At 33.6% G+C, this 16,072-nt stretch overlaps 1 protein-coding gene across 1 annotated transcript; it reads left to right on the top strand.

Annotated features, from left to right (window-relative positions):
- The first annotated feature begins 202 nt into the window (after positions 1-202).
- Positions 203-13,476, top strand: LOC137807148 (uncharacterized). The gene is made up of 18 exons (XM_068607625.1): positions 203-767; positions 2,329-2,848; positions 2,945-3,205; positions 3,784-3,875; positions 4,410-4,619; positions 4,693-5,076; positions 8,317-8,495; positions 8,626-8,719; positions 8,808-8,864; positions 9,217-9,354; positions 9,453-9,512; positions 10,054-10,167; positions 10,353-10,514; positions 10,612-10,740; positions 10,863-10,964; positions 11,037-11,116; positions 11,920-12,051; positions 12,652-13,476. The coding sequence occupies exons 1-18, from the start codon at positions 258-260 to the stop codon at positions 13,235-13,237; spliced, it is 3,810 nt and encodes a 1,269-aa protein (XP_068463726.1). The 5' UTR covers positions 203-257; the 3' UTR covers positions 13,238-13,476.
- Positions 13,477-16,072: the final 2,596 nt, after the last annotated feature.

A 16,072-nucleotide genomic window follows, 5' to 3' on the forward strand; every position in this document is an offset into this window, starting at 1 on the left:
CAAAATTTTATATTTCAAATTGTAAAATTTAAAATAGACAATTTAGATATTTTCACAAATATGGGAGTGCAAGAAGAATTTATAGTGGTGCAGGAAGAATTTGGCTTAAAAGAAACGAGAGTCCATGTAGTGAACTGGGCCTATAGGCCCAATATTTCCCGCGTAGCAATAAGAGTTGTTAAGTTAACAATACAGTGAACTCTCGAGATAATAAACCTTGGGAGCTAGCATTCTAGGGTTTTATCACCTCAACCACCATGGAAGGCATTGAAATTGAAGAACCTGCATTTGGCATAGACGAAAGCAACGATGATTTGTGCAATTCAATCATCTCTCGCTTCGGCAACTCCACAGAGGAAAGCCACCAGCACCTCTGCGCTGTCATCGGCGCCATGTCGCAGGAGCTCAAAGACAACAACAAACCCTCCACTCCGTACGCCTACTTCTGTGCTGCACGTCTTTCCCTCGACAAATTCACGTCGGAATCCAATCCCTCCAACCACATCATCGACGCGCTTCTCACCATTCTCTCGCTTGCCGTCCCCAGGGTCCCCCGCGCGCTGTTGAAGAAGGAGAGTCTGCAGGGACAGCCACAGCCGGAGAGCCTTCTGCGAGTTCTCCGATCTCCGTCGGCGTCGGAGAGCGCGATTGTTTCCGGATTGAAAAGCCTCTCGCATTTGTTGATAGCTAAGGAAAGCGTCGACTGGTCTGATGTGTCTCCCTTATTCAATGTCTTGTTAGGATTCCTTACGGATTCACGACCTAAGGTACTTATTCACTGTCAATTCTAAACCTGACTCTGGAGTATCTTACATAGGGATTCCTGTCAAGGTTTTTGGACTCATAACATGAATCTTAATTAGTTAAGATAAATGCTTGTGAGATTCAGGATTTGCTTCTGAAATTATTTTTAATTAGGCATACGATTACTTTCTTTGCACTTTATGTTTGAAGGGTGAAAATTATTAGTGGAATGTTTCCAAAGCAATAGCAGCAACATGTTCTTAAAAAAAGATCTAGGATTATAGTTTAATGTATCTGATCACTTTCTAATACATTATCGTTCCAGTTAATTCCAGCTCCGGAATAGCTGTCTTCGCTCATCCATGTTCAAATCATATAAATGTTAATTCAACTAATACTTATTTCTCTTTTCTTTATGTATCTTCTTTCCATTGGATTTATGGGTGATATTCGTGATCATGCCATTCTTTTCAGTAAGTTTCAGAGCTGAATTAAATATAGAGTATAAACATAAGGAAAACAGGTTTTGTCTAGTGAGATGCCTGTGGTGATTGAGGGCTATTGAGTGATGACAAAAGAAAAGTAGGTTGTGGTGATTTTTATAATGGCTGATCTGTGGCGGAATAATATTAGATTCGTATTTTACGGGTTAGAAGAACACCCTAAAAGTTAAAGTCGCATTAACTTGTGGCAATAGGACCTGGGTGATTTATATTAGACTGTAGGTTCAGACTTCCAGGTACATACAGAAAAGAACATAAAAAAGTATATGGTTTATGATTTGGAAGTTTCTACCTATCGGGCTTCACCTGACGAAGTAAACTAGATCCAAAATTTCCCTCCTAAAGAGGGTCACATATCATCTTAAGATAATTCACAGAGAGCTAGAAATTTTTAAAACTAAAATTGTAGTACAATTATAAATTTGAGTGTTGATAACAGTACATTGAATAATCCACAACCAAATGTCCTTTGTCAGCAGCACCATGTCTTCCTCTCTTACTCTTATAACTATTATTACAACAGGAAAATATGCTCTAGGAAGCAGAATTTGATTGGTTGGATTCTTGCTGTTTTTGCTGCTCTGGCTTTACTGCTTGGTTTACAGAGACCGCATGAATCTGTTTAATTTCGTGCTCTCTAAGGAAGCACTAGCCGTGCCTCTTCAGTAGCCTTTTGCCTTCATTTTTTTCTGATACAAGCTTCACTACAAATTGCTCTGCACCTAATAGCCACAACAAGAAATATTTTATAATGCAAAATAAGAAAGGAGGAGCTAAACGATGCTATTAAGTAGAGAACACAGGGTCTGTTAGTGGAAAAAAACTTACCTCCTGGATGAATCAATCACTTTCTGTAGTATAATAAATACAATACAATCAGAACACATAAATTGAAAAGGGGGGTGGAGTCAAATACTGAGTAACAGTGGGTGTCTAACAAGGTTGAATATTTAGTAGGATGGTCACATTACTTTTGATTGGTTTTCTATATGACTTCTTTGGGTGCTGACTAAGGAAGTAGAATGTTTGCGATATTGTGAAACATGCTTGAATGCTGTGTGCTTACTAAATCTGTCCACAGGTCAGAAAGCAAAGTCATCTGTGTCATCGTGATGTCTTGTTAAACTTTCAAAATTCTTCGCTATTGGCATCTGCAAGTGAGGGAGTCACAAGCTTACTTGAAAGGTTTATATTGCTTGTTGGTGGAGCAAATACAAATACTGGTGAAGGAACTAAGGAAGCTCAGCAGATTCTATATATTCTCGATGCCTTGAAAGAATGTCTTCCTTTTTTGTCACGGAAATCTAAGACCAGCATTCTTAATTACTTCAAATATCTCTTGGATCTGCATCAACCCCTAGTCACAAGACGCATTACAGATGGTCTGAGTTTTCTCTGTCATTATCCATTGTCAGAAGTTTCCCCTGAAGCGCTACTTGAGTTGTTAAACACATTGGCCCGTTCTATGGAATCCAATAAGATGTCTGGAGACAGATTAACATTTACTGCCCGCTTGCTTGATGCTGGAATGAATAAAGTTTATTCTCTTAACCGACAAATATGTGTTGTTAAGCTTCCCATTGTCTTTAACACTCTTAAAGGTAAGATGTGAATTCTGCTGTGTTTTTTGAATTTTCCAGATGTTGTCAAAAGGCAATTATGATATTGTTGTGTACTTATTAATTTTAACAATGCAGATATTTTGGCATCTGAACATGAAGAGGCTATATATGCAGCCACTGATGCACTCAAGAGCTTGATAATTTCTTGTATTGATGAAAGCTTAATTAAACAGGGAGTGGACCAGATCAGTTTTAGTGAAAGCAAAGAATCAAGGAAATCAGCACCAACCATCATTGAAAAAATTTGTGCAACTGTCGAGTGCTTGCTTGATTATCACTACACTGCTGTCTGGGATAGAGTATTTCAAGTTGTTTCTGCTATGTTTCAGAAACTCGGTGCGTATTGGAATGATATTATTTTGGGGGGCTAAAAGGAAAAACTATTTTATTGTATGCAAAATCCTGAAGCTTATGATTAAAATCCAATAGCTGATTTTCTGGCAAACTTTTTGTTTTCCTATTTTATTTCTAACAATTAATTATTTCAAATGCAAAACCAGTTCTGACAAATAATTTCATACCTTTTTTTTAACTTAACTATGAAGAATGAATTTTATTAGACATTTTTATTTTATTGAAATAGATTATCTTATAATCTCTTTTACATAACATTTCCAAACAAAAAAACTTATTTTTATAACATATTGTAACAACAATTGATTATAAATATAATATCTTTTTCATAGCTAATCCAAATACACTATATTTGATTTTTTAACTATTAATTTTTTCTCGGTCATTAGTTACATTACATGCATTATTTTTTGCAGTTTGATTAAATTATGTAAACTACTGTTGGTCTTCATGGTTTCTTTATTAGCTTCTTACTCTCATTCTCTTTGTAATATTATCTGTTAAAGAGAAGCTTGGTATGGGCAGCTCAGTGTTAATATCTGAGATTGTGTTCAATACAGGAAATTTTTCTCCTTATTTTATGAGAGGGATACTAAAGAACATGGAAGATGTGCAGAAGCTTCCGGATGAAGATTTTCCATTTAGGAAACAGGTGTCATCTTGTTTATCTTCGTTTCTTTTTTTAGCCATGTTAATATAGAACTTACAATTTTATGCAATGAGCCTCAACTTGTTCCATTTTCCAATCCCCAGAGTGTATGTTCCAATTTAGATCAGTTTCTCTCATCATCTGGCCAGTAAAATGTTGCATGTATTTTGAATTATATTATGATGATTTTGAAGAATCGAAAGCAATTAGGTAGTGTTTGTGAACCCTGTTATTCTAGGTGACAAATCTGTCTTTATCCCTTTCTAAATGTAATCTATTGGAGCATTTAATGCTGTTGATGCATGATGTATGTTTTTAATCGATAACAATGTAGTTGTTCAAAGCTGTACACTTGAATTTTTTTTTTTGATGTTCAATAATTTTTGAAGAAGTTTTGTGTGTTACTTTTTCATGGTTCCTTAATAAATATTATTAAGTTGGATCTTATTTGGGGATGTGTAACTTGTCTGTTTTTTTTTTTTTTTTTTTTATCTGCTATAATAATTACTTATATTTAGTACATTTTATGATGTGCAGCTGCACGAATGCTTTGGAGCAGCTCTAGTAGCAATGGGACCTGAAACTCTGTTGTCCCTTGTACCTCTGAATTTGGAAGCTGAAGATTTATCTGTCGCAAATGTCTGGCTTTTTCCAATTCTAAAACACTATATAGTTGGTGCACCTTTAAATTATTTTACTGAAGAAATTCTGGCCATGATTAAGCGTGTAAGGGAGAAGGCTCAAAAGGTATAAAACATTTTTTTAAAAAGATGCAGTATCATATTATATCACAATGTTAACTTATTTATGCATTTTGCAGTTTGAGAAGCAAGGATTGATGGTGTCATCAAGGAATGCAGAGGCAATTGCGTACTCTTTGTGGTCTTTGCTGCCTTCATTTTGCAATTACCCTTCAGACACTGCTAAAAGTTTTATGAATCTGGAGAAACATTTGCGTAGTAAGCTGAAAGAAGAACCTGATATTCGTGGAATAATATGCACTAGTTTGCGACTTCTGATTCAGCAAAACAATATTGAACACAAGGGTTATATTGGTGAGGATATGACCAAAGAACAAAATCATTATTCACCACAGGTTGCAAGAGACAATTTATATGTGCTGAAATCATCTGCAAAGAATTGGTTAAAAGATTTATCAGAAGTATTCCTTAAATCTCCAAAAGATGATGGTGGTTGTTTGCAGGTACTAAAATTTACATTTTTTGGAATAGTTCTGCAATTTATTGTAGTTGAATAGAACATATACATTGCCCAACACAATATATAATTAGAGATTGCTGTTCTGTATATGTTGGTATTCTCTATTTATTTATTTTTCGTGATTTTTATTGCATAGTTGTGTCATTGATATTCATTATTTATTATCCACAGGATATGTTTTAAGCTTCATTGTAATTCCATATTTGGTACAGATTTTGCTATAATATTCATTAGATTTACTTATTATCTATAAATTGGCTGAGACACTTATTGCCCGGTGCCAGCCAGTATATTGGAGTAGCAAAGATGCAGACAGTTTATGTAGATAATTGTGAAAGAAATAATCGTGTGACTAGGCACTAAGATTAAGTAATGGTTTAAGTATATATATGTGGACATGTGCACTCTTTTCTTTTCTTTTATTTATATGCATCTTCAACTAGCAACTGAATAGTGATCACGAGGGCTTGTAGAATTTATGAAGTTATATTAGTAGCTAGTTCTCCATGGCAAAAACTTAAAGCTATAGAAGTGCTTTCTCAACTTTCAGTTTTTCATTGTGAATGTAATGAAGATAGTAAAAATCAATACCTAATAAAATAATGGTGGTTGTTTGCAGGTACTAAAATTTACATTTTTTGGAATAGTTCTGCAATTTATTGTAGTTGAATAGAACATATACATTGCCCAACACAATATATAATTAGAGATTGCTGTTCTGTATATGTTGGTATTCTCTATTTATTTATTTTTCGTGATTTTTATTGCATAGTTGTGTCATTGATATTCATTATTTATTATCCACAGGATATGTTTTAAGCTTCATTGTAATTCCATATTTGGTACAGATTTTGCTATAATATTCATTAGATTTACTTATTATCTATAAATTGGCTGAGACACTTATTGCCCGGTGCCAGCCAGTATATTGGAGTAGCAAAGATGCAGACAGTTTATGTAGATAATTGTGAAAGAAATAATCGTGTGACTAGGCACTAAGATTAAGTAATGGTTTAAGTATATATATGTGGACATGTGCACTCTTTTCTTTTCTTTTATTTATATGCATCTTCAACTAGCAACTGAATAGTGATCACGAGGGCTTGTAGAATTTATGAAGTTATATTAGTAGCTAGTTCTCCATGGCAAAAACTTAAAGCTATAGAAGTGCTTTCTCAACTTTCAGTTTTTCATTGTGAATGTAATGAAGATAGTAAAAATCAATACCTAATAAAATAATGGTGGTTGTTTGCAGGTACTAAAATTTACATTTTTTGGAATAGTTCTGCAATTTATTGTAGTTGAATAGAACATATACATTGCCCAACACAATATATAATTAGAGATTGCTGTTCTGTATATGTTGGTATTCTCTATTTATTTATTTTTCGTGATTTTTATTGCATAGTTGTGTCATTGATATTCATTATTTATTATCCACAGGATATGTTTTAAGCTTCATTGTAATTCCATATTTGGTACAGATTTTGCTATAATATTCATTAGATTTACTTATTATCTATAAATTGGCTGAGACACTTATTGCCCGGTGCCAGCCAGTATATTGGAGTAGCAAAGATGCAGACAGTTTATGTAGATAATTGTGAAAGAAATAATCGTGTGACTAGGCACTAAGATTAAGTAATGGTTTAAGTATATATATGTGGACATGTGCACTCTTTTCTTTTCTTTTATTTATATGCATCTTCAACTAGCAACTGAATAGTGATCACGAGGGCTTGTAGAATTTATGAAGTTATATTAGTAGCTAGTTCTCCATGGCAAAAACTTAAAGCTATAGAAGTGCTTTCTCAACTTTCAGTTTTTCATTGTGAATGTAATGAAGATAGTAAAAATCAATACCTAATAAAATAATGGTGGTTGTTTGCAGGTACTAAAATTTACATTTTTTGGAATAGTTCTGCAATTTATTGTAGTTGAATAGAACATATACATTGCCCAACACAATATATAATTAGAGATTGCTGTTCTGTATATGTTGGTATTCTCTATTTATTTATTTTTCGTGATTTTTATTGCATAGTTGTGTCATTGATATTCATTATTTATTATCCACAGGATATGTTTTAAGCTTCATTGTAATTCCATATTTGGTACAGATTTTGCTATAATATTCATTAGATTTACTTATTATCTATAAATTGGCTGAGACACTTATTGCCCGGTGCCAGCCAGTATATTGGAGTAGCAAAGATGCAGACAGTTTATGTAGATAATTGTGAAAGAAATAATCGTGTGACTAGGCACTAAGATTAAGTAATGGTTTAAGTATATATATGTGGACATGTGCACTCTTTTCTTTTCTTTTATTTATATGCATCTTCAACTAGCAACTGAATAGTGATCACGAGGGCTTGTAGAATTTATGAAGTTATATTAGTAGCTAGTTCTCCATGGCAAAAACTTAAAGCTATAGAAGTGCTTTCTCAACTTTCAGTTTTTCATTGTGAATGTAATGAAGATAGTAAAAATCAATACCTAATAAAATAATAATAAAGCTTGTAATTTTATTTGTTTTACGGAGATATTGCATAGATAGATTAACTGAAGAATCTTGGGACAACTAAGGCTCACGGATCTTAATTAAGAAAGTTAATTACACTAGCCACTCAATTTTTGTGATATTATATTACACAAACTCTCCTTGTTTTTTTTACCTGTGCAATCACCTCTTTTTATTGTTTGAAAACATTGCACTGACACCACCTTATACATTACACTAATCCCCTTAATTATTTGAAAAACATGCACTTCATTCCCTTGTGTAATTTACTGAAACCTCCGGTAATTAATGTAAGTGCTCTAATTAGAAAAAGTGATTGTGATTATTAGAATTTAATTTATTCTTTCAATATTTTATTGTGTGGGTTGCCATTTTCATATCTTAGTCCTTTTTAAATTGAAAGATAGCTACTTTGGAGTCTAAGTGTTGTATTTGATGAATGAGGCAGCATTTCCAATAAAATATTATTCTGGAATTCCCCCTCTTCTGAAAAAAAATAAAAATAAAACGTAGAATGTTGTCATATATAGTTAAGTTCAGGAAAAAATGAACTTTCCATGGTATACTGTATCCTTTCCAAGAACAGACTAGTTTTTGTGGCATCTTCATTTCTCAAGAGTTCAGATTTGAATTGATTCTCCTCCTTTTACATTTAACATGTACAAGAAGTTAATAGTGATGGTCTTGCTTCATGTACAGTGTACAATTGGTGACGTTGCTTCTATAGCAGATAAAGCAGACGTACGGAATTTATTCAAGGAAAAAATGGTGAAGCTTTATAAATACACTCAAAAGGCCAGCAAAGTACGAAGTTCCACAAATTCTCATTCTATGCAGATTGATGATGCATCAAACAATTTGTCTCCATCAATTTTAAGGTGCTTTATAATCATCTATTCCTTCCACCTTGGCTTGTGATTTTAAAGAATGTTGTACATTTTATTTGTCATATGTCCATTTTACTCAAATTATTTTATTTCTTGGGTTTCTGCATTTTTTTTATCCCAGGGCACAGCTTCTTGATTTGGCAGTTTCACTGTTGCCTGGTTTAGATGCTGAAGATATTGCTCTATTATTTGAAGCAATAAAGCCAGCATTGCGGGTACGACTGTGATATAAAGTGCTGTTAGGAATTTTTCAATTACCCTTTTCCAGCTGGAATGGATGATTATATTGATTATTGTTTGCAGGATGTTGAAGGTGTTATGCAGAAAAAGGCATACAAAGTACTTTCAATCATTCTTAAGGTATTTTTCTACTTCATTTTATTTTATTTTCCAGTCAGCGGAAGTTTCAAATTAATTGCATTTTAGTGTAATGTTATCGTTTCAATATTCTTGGTACTACTTTCTTGCTCAAATGCTTCCATAACTGTTATTATCATGTATTTGCATATTGTCAGAATATATAGTTGATTGGGTTTTATTAATTGTCTTAACTCTAATATTTAAGTTGAAGGGATTGTCAAAGATGTCATTAATGTAGAGTTTCTTGGGGCCCCACAAATTAATTTTAGAAGTTGATGATTTTACTGCAGAGCCAGTTTCATGTTGTTAAATATTTCTGCTTACAGTTTTCTTTTTGAATCATTCTTAACAGAACTCAGATAGTTTTGTTTCATCAAAGTTTGAGGAGCTGCTTGGAACTATGGTTGAAATTCTTCCATGTCATTTTTCTGCCAAACGACATAGACTTGATTGCCTTTATTTCTTAGTTGTTCATGTCTCAAAGTCAAAGGTATTCAATGCTGGGCTATTGCTTCTGTTTTTTTCGTAGACTTTTGACATGTACTCTTGTATGAGTAGAAATAATCTGAAGTTATGTACTACCTGTAGGATAACCTGGAGCACTGGCGAGACATTTTCCTTACTGAAATTATACTTGCTCTTAAAGAGGTAGTGTCATATATTAATTGTGGAAAGTTTTTAGTTGTACCATTTTAGTTTCCATGCTGGAAGCTATTATATGTTTGGATGAATAAGATTCAATTTGAAGAGTCATCTGCTGAGTTATTTCTGGAACTGGCACATTTCTAGACTATCCATGTACTTTCTGGAACCAGTCTGGAAGGCTTTTTTTTTCAATTTCTTGGGCTTTTGTAAATTTTTCACATATATTTGGCGTTTGGTTTATTTGCATATACTATTTTATTACTCTGGATTATATTAAATGATATAAATGTATGTGCTCCATTTTATGGTCTTGACTACCTATACATACTCATACAATATATCACATCTACTTTATTATGGGGTACAATTCGTTGTGTCTGATGGGAAATAAGCAGTCACTCATGATTTTGTAGCGATTTTAACTGTTGTGTGCATTATTGTGTGCACAAAAGAATCACAAGATGCTTGCCATGGACACTACTTTTGTTCACTATAGCCTAGCTTCTTGAGGTTTTTTACTGAATTTCAAGGAGTACCCTTGCAGGTCAATAAGAAAACCAGGAACAGGGCTTATGAGATTCTTGTTGAAATTGCCCATGCATTTGGGGATGAGGAGCGAGGCGGGAATAGAGAAAACTTGAATAATTTTTTTCAGATGGTAAATATCCAATTTAAAGTTGTTTTTTTATTTTCTTTGGTTAATTGATATAAAACAATGAATATAACTCCACTTCTTTTATTTGGCCCGACTTTATAACATCTTGAACTCAATTGTTCAATACTGCACGATCTATATGTTTTTTCCACGTAGAGTAATTTAATTTTATGCTTTTGTGAGCTCAGGTTGCTGGACACTTTGCTGGGGAAACTCCACATATGATAAGTGCCGCAGCCAAAGGTTTAGCTCGTTTGGCTTATGAGTTCTCTGATCTCGTTTTAAGTGCTTTGAAATTGCTCCCAGGCACTCTCTCTCTATTGCGGAGTAATAATAGAGAGATAATCAAGGTTTGTTTCCTTGTCTAATTAGTAAGTCAAATGCACTGCTGCCTATGTTATTTCCCAGAGCCAATAATTGAATGTGCTCTGTCTCATCATTCTGTAGGCCAATCTTGGTTTTTTAAAGGTATTAGTAGCCAGATCACAAGCTGAAGGGTTGCAAACTCACTTGAAAAGCATGGTGGAAGGTTTGTTGAAGTGGCAAGACAACTCAAAAAATCATTTCAAGGCAAAGGTTGTTTTGCGTCTCACTTGATCTTTTCTAGATACCACTTTTGTTTTGTTTTGGATTACTGCTCTTTAACAATTGAAGCTGCTAGTCCATATTGTAAACTGAGATATTCCAATTGTTTTCAGATTAAACTTCTTTTGGGGATGCTCGTCTCGAAGTGTGGGCTGGAGGCTGTGAAAGCTGTCATGCCTGAAGAGCATATTAAACTTCTTTCCAATATACGCAAGGTCTGTTGAATGTCATTCTGGCAATAATTTATGATAGAAGTTTTCCTGGAATTTGATTTTTTTTTTTAACAGATCAAGGAGCGAAAAGAGAGAAATCGAAGTGTTAAATCTGAAGAAACTAAATCTCATTTTTCAAAAGCAACCACATCCAGGTAACAATCATGTATTTATTTGCATTATTAGAAAGATGACAATTTAAATCCCATACCGAATATCAAATCCCTTGCTTATATACATATATATACAAATCCTTTTGCATGGTTATTTAATCCCAAATAGTTGTGCAGTTCAGCTCCCCCTAAACCAGTAAGTAGGATGGTAAATTATGTAATTTATACTGTACATATATAAATTTTCAAAATAAAAATACCTAAATTTATGAAGGCCATAGATGAAAGACATGTAGGAGAGATAACATCTGCCATAAGAAAATAAAAGGGCAGTAAAGTGTCAGTAAGCCGAAAACAGTGAGACAAACAAACAAGTCGCAAAAAAAGTGCTAGAGACCATGCCAGCAATTCTGGAAACGTGAGGATGGCACTGGAAAACTCTGGAGTGTGTGGTTTCTGTTTGAGACCTAGGCGTTGAACTGCAAGATTGTCCAGCAGAATAAACCTTCAACACTACTGTATTATGTGGGGTAAACAGAGATTTCAACCCTCGTTCAGTCGCACCTTTCTGGCACAATGGTAGCAGCTTAGGGCTGAGATTCTCTCACTATTGCAGTGCTATAGTGTAGAATTCATCAATCGTCTTTATAAGACGCACATCCATTTTAGAATGACATACTTTTGGTACCTCTAAAATATGTACTCGTTAAATGAATTTTGTTAATACTTGAGTTTTAGTTGAAGCTGTTGTATGTCTACTTTTCTGATAGTGAATTTTGTGCTATGTTTAAATTGCAAGCCATGTCTAAATTTGCGTCAAAACCAATAATTTAATTACTTTTCAGGCAAAGCATGTGGAATCATACAAAGATTTTTTCAGATTTTGATGGGGATAGTGGCCATAGCGAAGCAGAACATTTGAGTTCTAGAGGTGGCAAAGCTTCCTTACATCCCAAATCATCAGCATCTTCATTTAGGTAAGCTGTAACTTTTAACTGGTTCATTCTTCTAATGCCTTGCTGTTTCATTTGAGTTTCGTTATTATCAAAAGGGACCTTATTCTTGGATTTATATTCAGTTTTCCAATTATTTAGTTTTTTTTTGTATCTATAGATAGTTCATAAATTGGGTAAGAATATTTTGAGATGTCTTACCTATGACTCCTAACTAGGATACCCACGTAAAAAATATCCATGAATTCCCACTAGTAATTTTTAAAAAATTTAAATAAGAGTATTTAAAGGTAATTCTCTTGTGTATAAACTCAAATAAAATTTTGATCTGAAAGTATAATCCAAATAAAATTGCATAACAAAATATTAGTACAAATCAAAGAAAGAATTCATATAAGTTGCACTGCAAAGCACAAGTTTAGACAAAAATTAATCTCTACTCATTGGATCTGTTAAAGGTACCGGTTTAGTTTTCAAGGTAGATTTTTCCCTTAGGCTCAATTTTTTTGCCATCTCTACTCAACCATCTGAAGATAAGTATTATAGAAGCTATCCTTAGCCAGAAGCATTTTATCTGAAAATGAATTATGACCGACAGTTATCTGTATCTTGGTCCAAAATCAGGCTGAAGAAGAATTTGCCGGAGCATTTATCTGACGAATCTGATGATGAGCCACTCGATTTGCTTGATCGGCAGAAAACAAGGTCAGCTCTTAAAACGTCAGACCATCTGAAAAGAAAGTCTAGGTTAGATGATGATGAGATGGAGGTAGATTCAGAAGGACGGCTGATTATCCGTGAGGAAGGGGAATGGAGGAAGAAAAAACGTGCGGATGATGATTATGATTCTAGGAGTGAGCCTGATAGTCACTTGTCTGCCAAGTCTGGAACTAAAGGCCAGAAGCGGAGAAAAACATCAGATTCTGGTTGGGCCTACACAGGGAAGGAATATGGTAGTAAAAAGGCAGGTGGAGATGTTCAGAAAAAAGATAAACTTGAGCCGTATGCCTATTGGCCACTCGATCGGAAAATGATGAGTCGGCGTCCACAGCAGCGGGCCACCGCAAGAAAAGGTATGGCTAGTGTTGTAAAGATGACCAAGAAACTTGAAGGCAAAAGTGCCTCTGGTGTACTCTCCCTACAGAATTTGAAGCGAAAAAAGACTCATAACAAAGGCAGCAAGGGAAATAAAAAGGCCGCACGAGCGTAGGTTGATTTGCAGGTATACTTGATAATCGTAATGCATTCGCATTATGCCAATTTTGAAGCTCCCTCTGCTGTATATTATATATCACTTAACTTAAAAGGAATGTTGTTTTGTTTTCATTCTTTATTTTATGAGAGAAATAGAAGCAGGCTTTGGCTATGGGGTTGCTGTTTTCTTTGTGAAACAAATTCTAGTGTTCTGAAGTTGTTTTACAACATAAGAATAATTTTTTTTATCTCTTATTTCACAAGTTGTTATATTTTGTACTTTTACAATAGGTTGCATTACAAGTACTCGATTGCTTCTAGTCTAATGAAATTATGTTATCAAATTTATGATTCATCTAGCTGGCAAGGATGTGTAATACATGTATACAAAAAATAAATCTTCTAGCTAAATTCAATAATGCTTATAATGGATTTAATATAACAAATCACTTTAAAATTTTGAAAGCTAAGTTTAGTCTAAATTGAGAAAATTTATATGATTTTGTATGATTTGAAAGCTAAGTTTAGTCTGTTGACCGAAACGCTGGAGCCCTGCCTCGTCAAACTTGGATCGACTTCTGCGCCGTGTTAGCCTCCGTCCTTCACTGTGATCCACCTCAAGAACTTGCAAAAGACGAAATGGCGTCGCTGCGGCCGATCACGCTCCGACGCTCAAGTCAGCGACTGAACCACCAATTACTTAAGAGAAAAACTCAAGAACTCTAAGGAACCGTGACAAGTTCTCTCTCAGCGTACTCTCGTTCTTGCAGTTGTAAAGAAGCAATCTAAACGCGTGCGTACAACAAGAAAACCGAACGAAAGCTCAAACGAACGGTGGAAAACCTCCCGACACTGAACAAACCCAAACGAACGGCGGAGAATGGTTGCACCAGCACACAACCACACAGAAACCGCAGAAATCTCCAAGAACTCACGCTGTGGATGGGAACATGTTTTACACGGCCCCACGGTGGGCGCCTGATGATTCTGCCTGTTGACCGAAACGCTGGAGCCCTGCCTCGTCAAACTTGGATCGACTTCTGCTCCGTGTTAGCCTCCGTCCTTCACCGCGATCCACCTCAAGAACCTGCAAAAGACGAAACGGCGCCGCTGCGGCCGATCACGCTCCGACGCCCAAGTCAGCGACTGAACCACCAAGAACTAAATATTTTTTACGTTAAGTTTAGTTTCTTAATAAAATTTTATAAATAATGAAAAATGTCAATTTAAAAATTTAAGTAAAAGCAATTGTTACTTGCAAAATTAAATTAAATTTCTTCAAAATAATCAATAAAGCGTTAAAGAAACACATTAATCTTTTTTGGTTCCCATGTCATTGTTCTTTCAGAAAGCGCTAAATGTGTTTTTCATTCTATTGATACTATTCAGTTAAAAAAAGTGAAATGAATAGTTATGGGAATCTGTGTGAAATGAATATATATAGGAATCTATTTGAAATTAGGTATATTATTCCTAGACTCTAACCATTTCAGAAAGAAAAATTATACTTTGAAAATTCAAATAGTTGTATACGATGTGTTAGTTTAAAAAAAAAATATATAATAAAAGATAAATTTATAAATTAAATAATTAATAATAGTATTAGGAGTTATGCTTTGATAATTAAATTGTATATGGCAGTTTTAAAAAAATATAATAAAAAATAAATTTATATTAAATAATATAAACATAATTAAAATAGTAATATTAGAAGTTATAGAGTAAATTTTTTTAAAAATGATTATCAATATTATGATTGTTTCAGAAAAATTGCTCTTCTATTTATTTTTTTCTAAAGATGGAATATCTATGGTTTGTACATAAAAAATACTAAGGTATGCATAAACTATTCTTCTATTATAAATTATAATATATAAGTTGATGGTGAAATTTTTGTTTCTATTGCATACTTTCAATATTTATTTTCTTTCAACAAACAATGCCAAATGTAGTGAACTATTCTAGTGGGAGCAATATCAAATGGAATCTTGTCGGTATTCAAATTCTGGAGTTATTTCAATAAGGACTTTTTATAGTGGATGTGTTTGCAGAGAAATATTAAGAATATAAAGTTAGAGATAACACTTTGAACCTCTATCCTTTATTTGTATTATTTTGTCCAATGAAAACGTGCATGGATTAATTCAAAGAATATTGATTAAACTTAAATATTCCATGATAAAAACGTGTGTTTATATGAGTGGTGTAAATAATAAATAAGATTGTTGTATTGAAAGCAAGGAAATAATAACAAAGAATAAAAGAGTTAAGTTAGAGAAAGGGGTACAAATAGTGTTAAGAGAGACTTCCCTTTAATCTATACCCTTCAACCATGTTCTGTCTTCAATCTCCCACGGTAACAATTGAGCATCTCAACACAACAATTACACTATTAGGTACTATTTCATGACCAGGTAACATTAAAATCACTAATGGAGTAGTTACGCCATCAATTAAATAATAAGATAATGAGATTAGTAATTAAGACCCATCTACCAAAATACCACTCAAGAATAAATATAATGAATCTAAAGTAGGTATCATTTATTAATGATCAAATTATTATTATTATTATTATTCCAACTTCTCAATTGTCTTAAATTCAACCTTCTCTTCCATTCTTTGGGAAGCCTTGAGAAATTCAAACTAGTTAAGAACAATGTACAAGTTCTATGTAGGATTTTCTTTGAGGTAAGTTATACTTTATCTCTTCAATTAAAATTATGATTTCCTCCTTTTAGGTATTGTTAATGCATGTTAGGTTTATTTGATTTAAGTTTATTAAATTGTTGATATTTAAGGTAAAATTCGTTAAAGTAATATAAGAGGTTTCTTAAGTGATTTGGTTTTC

This window comes from Phaseolus vulgaris, chromosome 3 (genome assembly GCF_000499845.2).
Source record: "Phaseolus vulgaris cultivar G19833 chromosome 3, P. vulgaris v2.0, whole genome shotgun sequence".
Classification (NCBI taxonomy): Eukaryota; Viridiplantae; Streptophyta; class Magnoliopsida; order Fabales; family Fabaceae; genus Phaseolus; species Phaseolus vulgaris.

Bases quoted from the DNA above. Each gene is read 5' to 3' on its own strand.
- LOC137807148 (XM_068607625.1), top strand. From the start codon at position 258: ATGGAAGGCATTGAAATTGAAGAACCTGCATTTGGCATAGACGAAAGC. The intron at 10,515-10,611 runs GTTTGTTTCCTT...ATCATTCTGTAG, and splicing joins ATAATAGAGAGATAATCAAG to GCCAATCTTGGTTTTTTAAA. The intron at 11,117-11,919 runs GTAACAATCATG...ATTACTTTTCAG, and splicing joins TCAAAAGCAACCACATCCAG to GCAAAGCATGTGGAATCATA.